Source organism: Zerene cesonia, chromosome 8, assembly GCF_012273895.1.
Source record: "Zerene cesonia ecotype Mississippi chromosome 8, Zerene_cesonia_1.1, whole genome shotgun sequence".
Lineage (NCBI taxonomy): Eukaryota > Metazoa > Arthropoda > Insecta > Lepidoptera > Pieridae > Zerene > Zerene cesonia.
Window position 1 is genome coordinate 8,165,712 of NC_052109.1, and position 16,473 is coordinate 8,182,184.

Below are 16,473 nucleotides of genomic sequence, written 5' to 3' on the forward strand. Positions count from 1 at the left end.
GCGGGGCCCGCTGAGTGGCCGCGGCCCGCGCCAGGGGCTCCGGTGCCACTCTCGCCCCGAGAGCCACTAGAGGCTGAGCCGTCGAGTGGCGTCGAGTGTCGATCGGATGTCCGCGGAGGGCGGCGGCTATTCGCCGTGTCCGGCGGAGGCGCTGCCGGAGCTGAGCGCGGCCGAGCTGGCGATGAGCTTGTCGCCCAAGTCGGCGCTGCTGCAGCAGAACCTCTCCCAGCTCCAGCTGCAGCATTCCACCCCGTTTTCCGTGACCGATATCCTGTCGCCGATCGAGGAGTACCGCAAATTGGAGTTGGCTAACAACCCGCCGTCCCCGTACAGGTGCGTAGATCGATCGAGAGTGGGGCGCCCTCCACCCGCTGATTTTTCGAGTGCCCCGAAGGTCTCGAGGGCACTCGAGCGCGCCTAGTCGAAGGATATAGTTGGTGACGTTTGTTTGTGCAGCTTTATATATTGTGATCGGTCAAGTGATGATGCGATGTGATGTGAGGTCAACGATGTGCTCGCCACTTGTTATATGCGGACTTGGACTTGAATGTTTCGCGTTACGTATTGTTAGGGAATGCCACTTGAAACAACAACGTAAACAAAATATTAACGTGATAGATAAGGAATAGTAAAGGACTTAGGACGCACCCTTGGAAAACCCCAAGCAGTACCGCCTACCTAATGAATATAAATGAATATTATGTATGTATTATCCTCAATTCACATTATTTATTTATGAATTTCAGTTAATATTAAAACAATCATAGGCTCTTTGAACTATTATTCTCTTTTATTTATTTTTTTATTTTAAACAACTATAAATTAACAGTGAATTTTTAATTTTTTTTCTCTTAATACGCATATTAAAACATTATTATACAACAATATCACAGGCCTAGTATATCTTGTTATAACAGTAGGTCAATAAGCGATCGCACGATTTAGTTAAACCTACCAACAGTAAATCAAACCACCAGCGCAACTTCTTACCTACGGATATAAGTGTTATGTATTCTAATGGATATATATACAGGTAGGAATGTTTTTCATATTCACTTAAGTATGGGACTCTTATTTAACATATATTTATATATAAATCTATTCATTGTTATTTAATCTATTTATTTTTTTTTAATAAATTTAATAATCTATTATTTATCAATCGTGACATTACATTAGCTTCTATATTTTACTAACGTTACTTCATTAACAATATGATAATTTTTTACAATAATAATTATTTCTGATTTTCCTTGGCTAACAGACAATAACTTTTCCCGCTCTGTTATAGGTAGGTACCAGCCTAGTTAGCAACTTATTTAAGTAATAAAGAATAATTTTCCATTCATTATTAACCTACATTTAAACGGAAAACAAACAATAATCTATAATTACATTAAAAGGAGAAAAGATTCGTATAACTCAAAGTTTGTAATATTTTCATATAAAAATAATGAACCGATTTAAATAATTCTTTCATCATGAGAAAGCTGCAACATAACTGAGTGACATGTGCTATGTATTAACCATGCAAACAGCTAGAATCATAGTAGCATCATAAGATATTTTTAAGATAATTAAATACAATGTGTTCGTTTTAAAAATAGGTATAGTTGAATTAATATCGATTTTAGTTTTTGATATACGTCAGGAATTCAGTTTAAATAGATGCACGAACATAATATGTAATATTATTATGACGAAAATATAAATTTAAACGAAGACCTAAATTGCAAATTTTGAAAAAAACTGGGGTACCTGTATCTATGAGTAAGCTAAATAATTATAGCACCTACTAGCAATTACATATACTAATTAAATAAGACTAGTAAATCGCATCTATTGGATCGATTGTAACAAATATTTCACCGTTGGAAATATATGATCCCTGAGACTTTTAGTTTATACTTATGTGTTTACCATGGACGAAGCGGGTGGAAACGCTGGCATTTTATAAAATACTAGCTTTTAACTCGCAAGTGTAAATTCCGAGATTCCGAAAAAATCTATTAAAATCCGTTGCGTAGTTTTAAAGATTTAAATATACATAGGGACATAGGAACAGAGAAAGTGACTTTGTTTTATACTATGTTGTGATACGCAATATTATTCTCAATAATAATTGAATTATAGACTCATAAACTTAGTAAGTGTTATAATGGTAGAACTGTTTAAAAAATAATCTATGTAAATTTAAGAATGACATTCTTAGTTATTGTTTAATTTAAATATAGGTTAGTAATTGTTGTTATGATGGGGACGGCGTATCTTATCTATACATTTAATCCTCTATTAATAAAGTAATAAAAAATTCCTCAAACGATCACCGACGCGAACTGCTGCGGCTGGCATTGTATTAATTTCCTGATTGAATTTTGATTTCCATTGACTTAAATAAAAATAATGCGAAACATCTATCTCATCGTTTAATTAAATTGAAATAACCACAATCCAGCCGTGTTTAGGCCCTAATTAAATATATCCATTCAAAAAGGGTCTAAAGCGAAAATTAGGTATTCTATTTTTTGTACCCTGTACAGTTAGGTAAGACAGTTTTCTTATAATATTTCAGGGTTCCGTAGTTTATATAAAACTTTCCACCAGTGGCTACACCCGCGTAGCCGCAGGAACAGATAGACCTGGGGTAATCCCGGGTAAAAACCCGCTTGGTTTCTTTTTCCACGGGATAAAAACTATACTATATCCTTTCTCGGGTCATAGGTTAGGTTACGCTTAGCCGCTTAGCCTCGGGAATGCTTCCTCTCCATTTTTTATACATGTTTATGTATATAAATAACATGAACAGTAGGACAACATAACAACATAACACCTATTCATTTATTTATTCATTCATTTTATCTATTTTATTTTAAACACTTTATTGTGCTGTTAATGCAGCAGAAATAAATACAATAAAACTTAAGCTAAAACATACAGCACAGAAGGCGGCATTTACATTTTTTCGGATGTATTTTTATGTCGCTATAAATACTTTCGTTCCTGTATTTAGAATCCTGTAATTAAAGGCTTGGTAGAGATCGCCTTAGGTGATAAGACCGCCTTTTATACCATTTTATTTATTATAGTACTAGTATAATGTTATTGTGGTATAATAACTATTTAAAAAAAATAAACAAAAGATAGAATTAGGTTTAGGTACTTAGGCCTAAAATAAATTAACTAGACTGCGTAATATAATAGGTTCCAATAATAATTATTAAATATTTTCTACAAGCTTTTGCCCGCGGCTTCACACGCGCTAAATTCGAAGTAAATCCCCTCCCCCAATTCTCTACAATGTTATTATACATACATTCTTACTATATACATACTTCCTTTTGATCACTCTTTCTAAAAAAAACATCAAAATCTGTTGCATAATTTTAAAGATCTAAAGCATACACAGACGGCGGAAAGTGACTGTTTTATATTATGTAGTACCTACATCAGGTAACACGTAATAAAAATAACTTTGAAAACACACTTTAACGACGGAATCAACTAAATTGTCTCACTTGCTCTTACACAGAGTAACCATAAGCGAATTATTTGATCCTATCGATCCTAATCAGGATAATAATTAAACTCGTGAAATTATAGTATTGTCACCGATCCTAAATATCGTTTTAAAATCGTTTAAGTCGAGTCTCAAAGAGTTCATTCCGTACAAACAGGTGAAGCTAATAAAAGCGTGTGATGGTCTTAGGTATTTTTAAACATTTTATCTAAATCTAAAAGGATCGTGAATGGTGAAGGAACAATACGCTCATTATTAACCTAGATTTGTAATATACCTAAAATATTATGAATGTAGGTATCCCCTAGTTATTAACATACAATTAGTCGGTATGCTAGTCTAAGGTACAACTCTGTACGACATTTCTGTTATATAAGTTAAAGAATAGGTATTATATACCTATATTAATGATAGGGTTGCCACCTTTTTCGAAGGTAAATAAAAAACATTGCAAAAAATATACTACTATTGGGAATTTCAATGAAAAATAGTTCACATGCATTTGATTTCGTTTTATTCATTAAAATTGTATTTTTTTAAATAATAATAATAAGTCTTTATTAAAACTGTTAAATAATACAATTATATTGGTAGAAACTAAAGCCTGTGTTAGTAAAAACTGTGTTACAAGCTTTAGAATCCCTCACATTTTTTGTAAATTTATTATTTTAATAGAATTATACTTGATATTACTACTTAATATTATCAATATTAAAAGAAATTAAACACGATTTTTTAATATACATAAATACAGGTCCTAGTGCTTTCTCCTCGTCATTCTTGATGTTTTAATTTCGAAAGTCACCCGTATAGAGAGACTAAAGAATTTAATGACCATAATATAGTAGCATTTTTCGTACTTTATAATTTTTTTCTAACATGATATGGTGCAATTCAGTGTCATATTCCACTTGGCCAGCGTGGTCGATTCTGGCCTATTGATGGGCCTGGTCTTTTATAGGAGGCCTAATTCCCAGCTGTAGGAATATATATGGGCTGATGATAATGATGATTATGATATAACGTACGGGTGGCAACCCTAATCAAAGAACAGGTACTCACAGTGTACAGTTTCATCACAATCTGGGATATTCAAACATACTTTCATATTCATTATCGCCTGTTACTTTGAGTATTAGATATTATACCTACTGGGTACTCCTACTAATATTATACGCGAAAGTTTGTAAATATGGATGGATGTATGTATGGATTTTTTTACTCTTTCACACAAAAACTACTGAACTACGCTGAAACACATAGGGAACTAAGAATGAGACTTACGCGGGTGAAACCGCGGGGTTCAGCTAGTAATACATAATATACTGTGTTGCTACTTATGTCATGCACAGCCTAGTTTTTGGGGTTCAAAAATAATGAGATATTAAAATTCTTTAAATTAAAATAATAAACTATGTTAGGACCTTTATTTTTTACTAAGCCACTGTACATCCACAGCTCGATATACAGGCGGGAGTTTATCTGCCCATTTTCACATCTTAATGTATTTACAAAGCTTACCTCGCAGAGATCGCTTAAAAGCGATAAGGCCGCCTATTAAACCTTTAAATGTTTATTTCCTTTTTTGTTTTCTTCTTTTTTGTTTGTTAATCTTCTTCATTTATATGTGTTATATAAACTATATTGTATTTTTTATAATTTTTTTTGCAATTTTGCGTTTTACGTTGTTGTCTATGGACGCCGCGGGCGCATCTATCTCATAACCCGTCTAAATATAGATGACAACTCCGATCTTAGTCATAACCCAACACCCAACCGTTTAATATTCAGTGACACAACGTTCCATACGAATTTTGAATTTTAAATGAGTTTAGTTCTGCGCACGAGTGTGCAAACAATACAAGTGGTGATGGACTCACGCCTGCGCAGTATTTGGCAAATGAACATTTACATCTTGACAAACAAATTTTTTTTTTTCCGTAAAGTTATTTACCGGATAAATGGACGGAACTGCTTTTACCGCTTTTTCTTGTTACCAACGAAACGATGATCATATTTTGCTGCGCAGTTTTGTATGTTCAATTCGAGTTTTTATATTGTAGACTAGCTATGTCTCGTAAGTGAGTTTTTACATTTAATTCCAATGTTCCTATGGGAATTTCGGAACAATGGCAACCTAAGTTATTGCTTATTACATCAGCTATCTACTAATGTAAGCCCGGCGGTCGTTTCAGAGATAAGCTGGAAAATACAGACAGATAGACAAAAATTAAAATAATGTATTTAGTAGAAAGCACTTATTTGATAATACCAAACCCCCACTTCAATTTTATTTATTGTTACCTAGAGATAATGTATCTCTATAGATGAAATCAGATAGACCACGAGGTCACAAATATAAACTACTAGCTGCGCCCCCCCGCAGTTTCACCCGCGTCAGTCCTTATCCCGCAGGAATTTCGGGAGAAAAAGTTGCCTATATGTTATTCCAGTTGTCCAGCTATCTTCGTACCCAATTTCATTGCAATCGGTTCAGTAGTTAATGCGTGAAAGAGCAACAAACACACACACATCCTCACAAACTTTTGCATTTATAATATTAGTAGGATAGGACTAGTAAGAAGATATTTGTATATAGTAGGACAGGACAGGAAGTAGGATAGGACTAGTAGGACAGGACTAGCTGTTGCCCGCAGCTTCGCCCGCGCGGTCCTTTAAATTTCCATGGTATAAACTTTCATCCCCTAATTTATCCCCATTGGGCTAGTATTTGTCAAATATGCCTACGTCATTACTATCTGTATGCCAAATTTCAGCCCGACTCTTTCAGTGGTTTGGGCTGTGCGTTAAACAAAATTTTTTTTTTTTTAAAGAGGAAACTTTTGTATGTTTGTAACGTTTTCACGCGAATGCCACTGGACCTATTTCAAAAATTCTTTCACTGTTATAGAAAATAATACGCATTTGTCTATATTACTCATAAAAAATGCGACAATGAGCTTTCTGATATTATAATAAACATACGACTACGATCAAAAAATTCGATTTTATAAAATTTTAGATAACTTAAACTAAAGACAATGGAGATACTGAAAGGCTCTACAACATTGCCCAAGGGATATGAATATTTATGTAAAACTTAAATTTCTTCTAAGAATATTTAAATAGGAAAAAAAGGAAAGTGAAATATTTAAAAAAAATCTTTAAAAATTACATAGCGTGTATACAAAATATATTTAGTTTGGTAGCAGTGGAGGTCGTTATTAATTACTTGATGTAACCTGCGGCGTCACTCGCGCGGTACCCGGGTAAAAAGTAGCCTATGTACTAATCCAGAATATAATCTATCTGTGTACAAAATTTCATAAGGATACGATAGACTGTTATCGCGTGAGAGACTCACAAACATCCATACATCCATCCATACTTACAAACTTTCTTATGTAGCTACGCTTTCATTTGTTTACGTGACGGGAGCAAAATAAAGGCAAAAAATTAACCAATGGGGCATTTGAATAAAATAACACATATCATATTGTATGAAAAATTTATTTTTAGCAAAATGCTGAATCGCCTTCAAAGACCAAAACTAGAACAAAGTTAAATAGGACCACGCGTTAGCCACCAGCTTTCAAATAAAAAATTCGTATAAATCGATTAACCCAGTAAATAGCTGTGAGGTAAACACAAAAAATACAGTGGAATTGAAACCTCTTTTTTGAACTCGATTGAAGACATTGATAGGTATAACTTGGGTACCTAGGTACTGACCGTTTCCTTTAAATATAATAATTTAACCAAATTAACACTTCACACTAAAGATAATATTCAATTGAAATTTCACCACCAATTAATTCTCAACATTTCCCACCAATTTTATACGTCACAATTTCATCTGTCAAGTAATGTCTATGACACCCCACGTCACCATAGAGTTATCATTCTAAATGGCCGTAAAGCTTAAAATCCTGTGAATTTATCAATTGAATGAAGTGAAGATAGGGTAGCGAGGGATTAAATTGTGTAAATAGGGATTAGGCAGATAATCTGGGGTTTTGTTCGGAAGTGACGTGTTGGCGCCATTGCTTGCGGGTGGCATATTTGGGTCAATTTGCAGTAGAATCACGAGAGACAAATGACTTTGCGAATTTCTTGGTTCTTGGTTAAGTTAATATTTTATTTTGTGAATGAACTTCTGAACGAAAGTTGCTTATTTCTTCAACCGACTTGAAAAAATGGAGGTGGTTATCAAATCGAATGTATTTTTTGTGTTTCTTACTTTAGATTTCTGCTGGGTGAACTAATTTTTATGATTTTTTTATGTGAAAGCTGATACTTGCTATGTGGTTATATTTCAATTTGGTCTAATTCTCACGCTTTGAAGGTAATTTAGTTTTTTTGTTGAAAACAGTTATTTAATTCGTGATAAAGTGAACTTAAATAATTTAACTTTACACAAGTGGTAGACAGTATTTTAGTTTATTTGATTTAAACAAATTTAATTATTTACGCTTAACTCATTGCATTTCTTTATTTATTACTAAAATACCCGTAGCAGGTATCATTATCATATATTTCCCCATTGCAGGGTCACATGCCTCCTATGAGTGTTGGTACCTGATAATTATTTTAAACTGCTTACTCTGCACAAAAACAAGGGAGTAAATTCTGTCGATTATATATTAAAATAATGTCTTTATAGGTTCTTAAACTATATTTAATTTTATCAGTCCTGTATATATACCGACGGAAAAAATTATCGCTAAACTAACATAGGTAAATAAAATATAGGTAAATTTATAAGTTTTAGTTCTCTATAGGTTGAATAATATCGATTATTATTTGGAAATGGTTACTTGCCGGTAACCTAAATCAATAAATATTGGTATGGAGTCTATATTACCTACTGTCTAGTTATTTTACTAAAGAGATAAATTTGAACTGCTTCCTCGCTAAACTTACCTCGCCTGACACTATATTGTTGAAAATAAAAAAAAATCAATCTTGAGTTTATATTTTCAAGAGATTTAGGTAGATAGTTGGTGACTGAAATATGACGACAATTACCCACGTAGTTTCTATAACTAGATTGTAATACGAATCAACACTATCGTTTCGAACATTCTGGAAAAACGTTATGTTAAATTTCACGTTTCACTCGATAATTTTTCGCGCTGCAAATACTATTCATAAATATTTGTTATATTGATGTTTTACCAATTATACCACAGTTATATATAACTAGCTGTTGGCCCCGGCTTCGCCCGTGGTACATATATAGCCTATGTCACTCAGTGAAGTTACAGCTTTTTAGTGGTGAAAGAATTTGTGATCTCGGTCCAGCGGTTTTTGCGAGAAAACGTTATAAAAATTACAAGAGTTTCATTTTTATAATATTAGTATCGACGGGTGGTATTACTTAAGTTATATTAATCGTGTATTATATAAGTAGGTACAAGTATATATATATATATGAGAGGTAAAAAAATTGGTGTGTTGGAGACATACCAATACGTGACGCATAAACGTATACATCTGTATAGCCGCGCAGTTTGTGACTACAGAGAAATGTTTATTGCCTACCCTTTTTCGCAAATGAAAAAAAAAAATGTCTCGGTCTGGAAGGACACAGAAGGCTGATCACCTACTTGTCCGTAAAGAAAATCGATCAGTGAAACAGATGTACATCATCTGCCCCATACCCCAGCAGGGGACGCGGGACTTCACTTACTTTTTCGCAAATCGCCTGATCGGATCTCTATGGAATTTGGTTTCATTTTCTATGTTTTAAACGTGTACCACGTGGTTGAAGCCGTGGGCTCTATGCCAGTATAGTATCCTTATTATAATACTAGCTGTTCGCCCCGGCTTCGCCCGTGGTACATATATAGTCTATGTTACTCGTGGATAATGTATCTTTCGAATGGTGAAAGAATTTTTAAAATCGGTCCAGTAGTTTTTGAGCCTATTCATTACAACCAAACAAACAAAGTTTTCCTCTTTATAATATTAGTGTAGATAATCAATACCACAGACTAACCCATTATAATTTCCAGATCAAATTCATCGGGTAGCAGCATCAACTCGCCACTGGGGCCAGCGGCCTCGTGCGGGATGGCTGCGAACCCGTACGCCGTGCCCCTCTATGGGGGCGCGCCCGTGCAGGGCTACGGCTGCGCGCCGGCCGACCTGCCCCACTACGGGGACATGCGGGGCGCGAGCTGGTACCCAGCGTCCAATGACCCCAGGTTTGCCAGTGAGTCGGTAATTTTTTTTATTTCATAGCCGTAAAAAATAATATTTTTATTACTCGATTTAAAGGAATATTGTCTATTTGTATTGTATGACCAGTCCTTCGCTGGACATTAGTATAAAATATATCTTTATGAATAAGTTTACTAGAAACTGTTGGACAAGAGGTAGATATTAGGTTTGTATTAATTAGAAATCTATTAACTAGGCCGTAAATAAAGTATACTTCATTTATGTGAAAGAAATAACTATTGCTATAGGTACCTACACTCTATGTCTTGAATATATACGTATCTACCTAATTACTAGCTATATTTTTTTTTTAATTGCTGTGTCGTGCTATCCATGATAAATAAACTTAGCTTTCTCTCTTTCTGTAGGTAGGAAACTTAATAATTATGTAATAATTACTTGCTGTAACTACTTACATGGAGATATCATATATTTAAATAATATTTTAAAAGGAAACAATCAAAATGTTTTTTACGAAAATTTGTTAGTAGGTACCTACATCCTCTGCTAATAAGAATTTTACGATTACTATAAAAAAGTTATAAGGACTATTTGGTAATCAAGTAATCTATAAAGAAATAATACGTAAAAACATCAAATTTACCACCGAGACCCTACCAAAGTAGATAGGTACACATTCAACTTTGTTAATTAAAATGGCACCGTTAATTACATTATTAAAGACAACACCGAAAATTAATGAAATAATGAAATTAATTTTCGCTACTCGCTTCCCTGTCCACGCAAAATGGCGTCGCGTCAATAAAATGCGCGCGCACGGAGCGGCTCCACGCGGCCCTCGTGATCACACGTAATATCGTATTTTGTTGCAATGTGGGGCTAATACAGCACGTTCGATATTTAAATTTGATTTAATTTTTTATAAACGCTGGGGATGACGATGGGGGTGTGATTTATATAAGATAGAGCGATAGAAAAGAGATTGAATTAATAGAATTTAAGATTTTTGTAGATCATAGAGTTGGTATTTATGACAGGGGTTGATAATAATGTATATATTAAATAATGCTTTTTTGGATAAGATAGAGCTAAAACATTTCTAAAAGGTTATTGTAAAAAAGAGACCGGAAGTTCCATACATTAGGTACACAGCTTGATATCTAAATAAATAGGCATTGAGATTATCTACATATAACTAATTGGTTATTACCTAGGTACTGTACATACCTGAAGTAAGCTATAGGCCGTATATAACACAATCGAATCGTATATCTAAAATATAGGTGCGTCAATAAATGAACAGTTTCCTTATCTGGCTGGGCATAGGTATTGACTTAAAAAATCCGATTACGTGGGTTTCAACAAAAACGATCCACGATGTGATTGCTCTTAAATAGTTCTTATACTTTCGCATTTAGCCTAACACGCCCAGTTAAAAACTTAAGCCCATACCTATATACATATAGATCCTTCTAATCCTACTAATATTATGAATGCGAAAGTTTGTAAGGATGCGTGTGTGTTTGTTGCTCTCTCACGCAAAAACTACTCCGATTGCAATGAAATTTGGTACGTAGATAGCTGGACCACTGGAATAACATAGAGGCTACTTTTTATCCCGATGTTCCTACGGGATATGGACTTACGCGGGTGAAACCGAGGGGCGCAGTTAGTATTACATATGGGATAAATATAAAATACAAAGAAACCTCAATCATTATATGTTATCTTTATTTGAATCATGAAATATATTAAGATATTTCTGTCGATGACTCATCTGGATACCGGTTTTTGATAAAACAAATGTCTAGATTTTATCAGATATCGATTTTTTCATTTCATTAAAAAATACGTAATAATCTTAAAAAAAATTAGGTGTCGAGTATGCTTCGGTACGCATTGGGTCAGCTCGTACCGGGAAGTACCACACCCCCACAGAAGATCCGTGTGAAATATTAGCATGTTACTGTGTTTCTTACGGTTAATGGGGGAGCTGGAGCCCGGTTCCCTTTTGTCACCCTCCCCAGTCCATTCTTTATTTCCAGTCGTCAATCCTTTCCTTATTCCTTATCCCTTAAAAGGGAGCTGCGCATCCGCAGAAGCACTACCTCTGAGAACGTTCACTGTCGATGGTGAACGCTTACCATCAGGCGAACTACCAGCTCAGTTGCTCGCTGTGACAAAAAAATAATTATAAAAACCTTTTAATTTTTTTTTATTTCTTTAAAAAGTACTATACATTATCTTAACCGACGCATACAGCATACCGTATTTAACAAAATAAATGTCTCAAATTGCGGCGTACCTTTATGTAAACACCATTAAGTATTAAAATACTACGTGCGAGGCTGCCATCTCAGCGACTTTGTAACCTTAGACTAGCCATTCCGTAGATGTAGCAATACGAACCTTTTTAATTAGACTTCTGTAATTTATACTCTTTTTGTTATCCATCAACAACTTTTTCTATATATGTGACAGTATTGTTTTGTTTTCAAAATGTTAGTAAGGTCCAAGGAAAGTTATGGAGAGAAAAATGTAACACATAACAAAACGTAATAACAGCTGTTCTATCATGCAAAACATATTATCGGGCTATAATCATTAGTAATTCCCTTAAAAAACACTATGTTCAACTATATGAAACATTTGGCCTAAAAGCTCTCTAAGCAAATCTGAAATATTATACTAGACTCCTATTCACTTGATAAGCTAAATTAATTTTAGTTGTGAAAATGGAAAAAAACATACCAAGTTCTTAGCAAACCAGCCAATTAGATATAAGACCCTTTTATCTACAGTATCTACAGTAACACAATAAAACCAAATGATTTCTGTTACTTTATTCAAAAACTGCTTAATCGATTTTGAAAATTATTTAACACAAAGCTACATTATTCCCTAATAACATGGAATATATCTTTTTTTGTTTTTTAATCCAGAATAAGAGTGACTGGTTTGAATAGTTGATGTCACATCTATAATGTAATCTCTGACACTGTAATTTGAGACGAGCACACGCAGTGGGCACAGGTGGCATGGCATTCATCTAATCGATACATGGAGACCTGTCATTGTGTTTATTTTTTTTTTATTTCATCTCTACCACTTCTGCAATTTATATTTATATAGCCTATGTGACGTTGCCACTTTATGGTGAGAGAATTTTTGAAATCGGTCCATTGGTTTTTGCTTGAAAACGAAAGAAAAATATAAAAGTTTCCACTTTATTATATTAGTGTAGGTAACATAAACATTAAAATTATAATCTCCTCTAGATGATTAGAAAATTCTATAGAAATCCAATAAGTGTAGTAATCTAGTAATCTAGAGTGGTACCTTCCTTATTGGGCCGTCGGATTTAAGTATAATATATGAAAAGCTTTCCACTTATTGGTATGATATAGAATGAGTTCGTTACGAAAACTTTTAGCTTCATTCTTTCCTTTATAGAATTTCTTATGTAGCAGAGACATGATTGTTTTATTTTTTGCATATAGTGTTAATAATTTTACATGTGTAAGTATCTTTAATTACGAGCTACTTTCCGTTTGCGGTATCCTTGCATACGTTATGTGGAATGTCCTTTTAAAATACATTTCACCTCCTATCTAATATTATCAAGTTTTCTTTTCTCAACAATAAGACGTAGGTACTATTGAGTACTAGTTATACTTTTAAGTGCTAATCTATCTCTATGTTAAAATTGGTCGAAATCAATTCACTCGGTCAACAAAACGTATAATACCTACGTACCGATAAATATTGCGTTTTTATAATCGTATAACGATAAATAAATAGCTACACTTAAATATCTAATATATAAAATTCTCGTGTCACAGTTTTCGTTGCCATACTCCTCCGAAACGGCTTGACCGATTTTGATGATTTTTTTTGTGCTTATCCGGTATCTATGAGAATCGGCCAACATCTATTTTTCATCCCCCTAAATGATAAGAGTAAGGCAGAACAGCGTTTGCCGGGTGCAGCTAGTCTTATATATAAAATTCCCGTGTCACAATTTTATTTAACGAACTCCTCCGAAACGGCTGGACTGATTCTTATGAAATTTTGTGTGCATATTGGGTATGTCTGAGAACCGGCCAACATCTATTATTCATAACCCTAAATTATAAAAGTAAGACAGAACAACGTTTGCCGGGTCAGCTAGTACCTAACTTGTATAAAATTTGACATAACTAAAATAATTGTACTAAACCAGTATTCCGGTTCTTATTTTATTTAGTCTGTTATTTAAAATTTACGAAACTATGTTTTATTTACACAATCCAATAATATCTTGACAAATCAATTATTACTCAGGACTCAAGCCGAATTCAAGATGGCCGACAACTCAGTTGACAATACAACTCAAACAAGACGAAACTTAATCTAAATTTAATTGTACAGACCACATCCAGTAGTCGGTGAAAGCTCAAATAAACTTATACAAACAATGTGAACTTGGGTAAGGTCAGAAAAATAATGACTGTAATTAACGATTCTCGGAATGAATGAAATAGTTAAAGATTATTATGGAAAAATTTGATTTCTTCATAGCCGATGTGAATTTATGATGTTTAATTTATTAATAAAAGATAGTCATATATAGGATACTCTGTATTGTACATACGTAGATAGAGATCGGTTGTTACATCGTACAGAATATATCCTAAAAGAGCAAGTATAATGGTTCATGAGCATACCCAGCAATCCAAAATATAACGTATAATTCATTTGTTTGTCAAAGAATGTGTAAAACTGAATTTAAAGCGGGAAATTAATTAGAAGGTGACTTTGAGGTATAAAAGGCATAATATATAACAATTTATCTTCGGTACAAGCAGACTCAATGTTATTATAAATTGAGGACCTAAAGTAATATAAATAATTTTATATATTGCCATGAAATTAAATATTAATTATCTGTACAGCGTTACCTAAACTCCCCGTTGTTTATTACGCCTATAATATTACGAGACATATATAAATATTAGCAATAAAGTATTTTGTTTGTTTAATAATTCTGAGACTATCGTCAGAACAAACACTTGAAGTACTTCTTCAAGTTGATTATTTTAAATAATGACTCAAAGTCAGGTCATTAGATGTGTAGCTGCCTACAACGAGTAAGGTGTTGTGAAACCTTTTCGCTGATTATAAGAAAGGTTTTATATAAAATATCTTTATAGTTTTATGATTATGGGTATTCACATTTTTGACTCGTGTAAGAGAATGCATATTCATACACAAAAACATCGCTAGATCTATATATTGACTTCATAATATGAGGTTGGTTAAAGCAATAACACTATTCAGATGAATTGTTATAAAATTTGTGTTGGCCAGTGTTGACGATGTCTAATTTCTATTAATAGTAATGTGTTTGCCAAAAAATTTAAATGAGTCCCGCATTCACTACGCGTGCGTTAATCAAATACTTATATACGAACTCTCTGTATGCAAATCGTTAGTCAATAACACCTCATAAAATCATTTTGACGATAACGCGAACAACAATGAGGTGATAAAAACAAACATAATACTCAGCTCCCACTTATCCGAAGATTAGAACGGTAAGCCAGAGCTAACACAAAAAACAAACGCTCGAATACCGTCCACCGAATTATTACTACTCAAATTGTTTAACCCGGCGCGGGCGGTCCGAGAGAGCTACCCTGCGGCACGCCGGACCGCGCCCGGTACCTGTTTATGGGAGTCGTGTAGGCAGAGACAAAATAAGCAATTCCGAACGATCCGTCCTATGTTTGTCCACCACTAGAGTCTTGGCTGAGTAAACATGAGGCCTCACGTCCGCAAATAACTAGAGGTCGATGCAGTCGAAGGCTCCGGGTAAAATTATTCTGTAATGCGATGCATGTGAAATATAGTTGGGCAAATACGACGCTCTCCACTCGAGATAGTTCTAACGATCCTTGTATCGGATGTCGACACCTTAATATCGGTGAATGACTGTCGTGACACTAACGTAACCAATGCGTTGTGTAAGATCAATAAAAAAATCAAGTGATGTTGTGACAGTTATATATTATGTTGCTATTCACTGTAGTATGTAATTAGAATTGGACCTCGTTTAAAGCTTTTTTAAACTTTAAAAAAACAATAAACTAAACAAATAAGCTTATTCGTGTATACGGGTAATGTTGATATAAATAATAATAATCTCAACTCGATTTAAACGATTAAAAAACATATGCGAAATTAAATTTGTAATAATTTAGCTTTTTACCTGTAGTATTGCCATATATCAAAGCGTCAGCCACACGCCTCGGGTAGTTGAGATTAAAATTGCCAGGAGGAAAAAATAAAATGTGTGACATACTTAGTTGCGGTGTAGGCGCGGTTAGAGTGGACACGTCAGACGCAGACGAACGCAGTTTATCTTTGCGGCAACACTGAGGGAATAGTCCGAATGTTTACCGTTCCATTCCGCGCCCTATTTTTGTATTTTATTTATAATGTAGCAAAAAGTATTTTAAGTAGATATTTTAAATGTTGTCTTTGCTGAGAGTAGTGATGTTATTTTAAAAAGTAAATAATGAAAATGTCTTTATGATTATTAATTAAAATTCAACAGAACATGTATTGTCCGTAATTTAACATTTACATAACGTTTTCATCTTATATTGTTTGTAGTTTAACATATATTTCATCCGACCTATATAAAAAAGAGGAGATTATCGATTCGAACGTTTTTTTTTTACTTTGATACCTCAAATCTTACTACTGGGTGAACCGATTTTGATGAT

General features: G+C 33.9%; 1 protein-coding gene across 1 annotated transcript in view; it reads left to right on the plus strand.

The window, feature by feature from the left end:
• Positions 1 to 60: 60 nt before the first annotated feature.
• Positions 61 to 16,473, plus strand: part of LOC119828830 (homeobox protein Nkx-2.4-like) — a 40,154-nt gene continuing 23,741 nt past the window's right edge. Inside the window, exons 1-2 of the mRNA XM_038351115.1 lie at positions 61 to 333; positions 9,535 to 9,734. Coding sequence (XP_038207043.1) covers positions 107 to 333; positions 9,535 to 9,734 — 427 coding nt within the window. The 5' untranslated portion in view covers positions 61 to 106. The remainder of the gene's footprint in view (positions 334 to 9,534; positions 9,735 to 16,473) is intronic.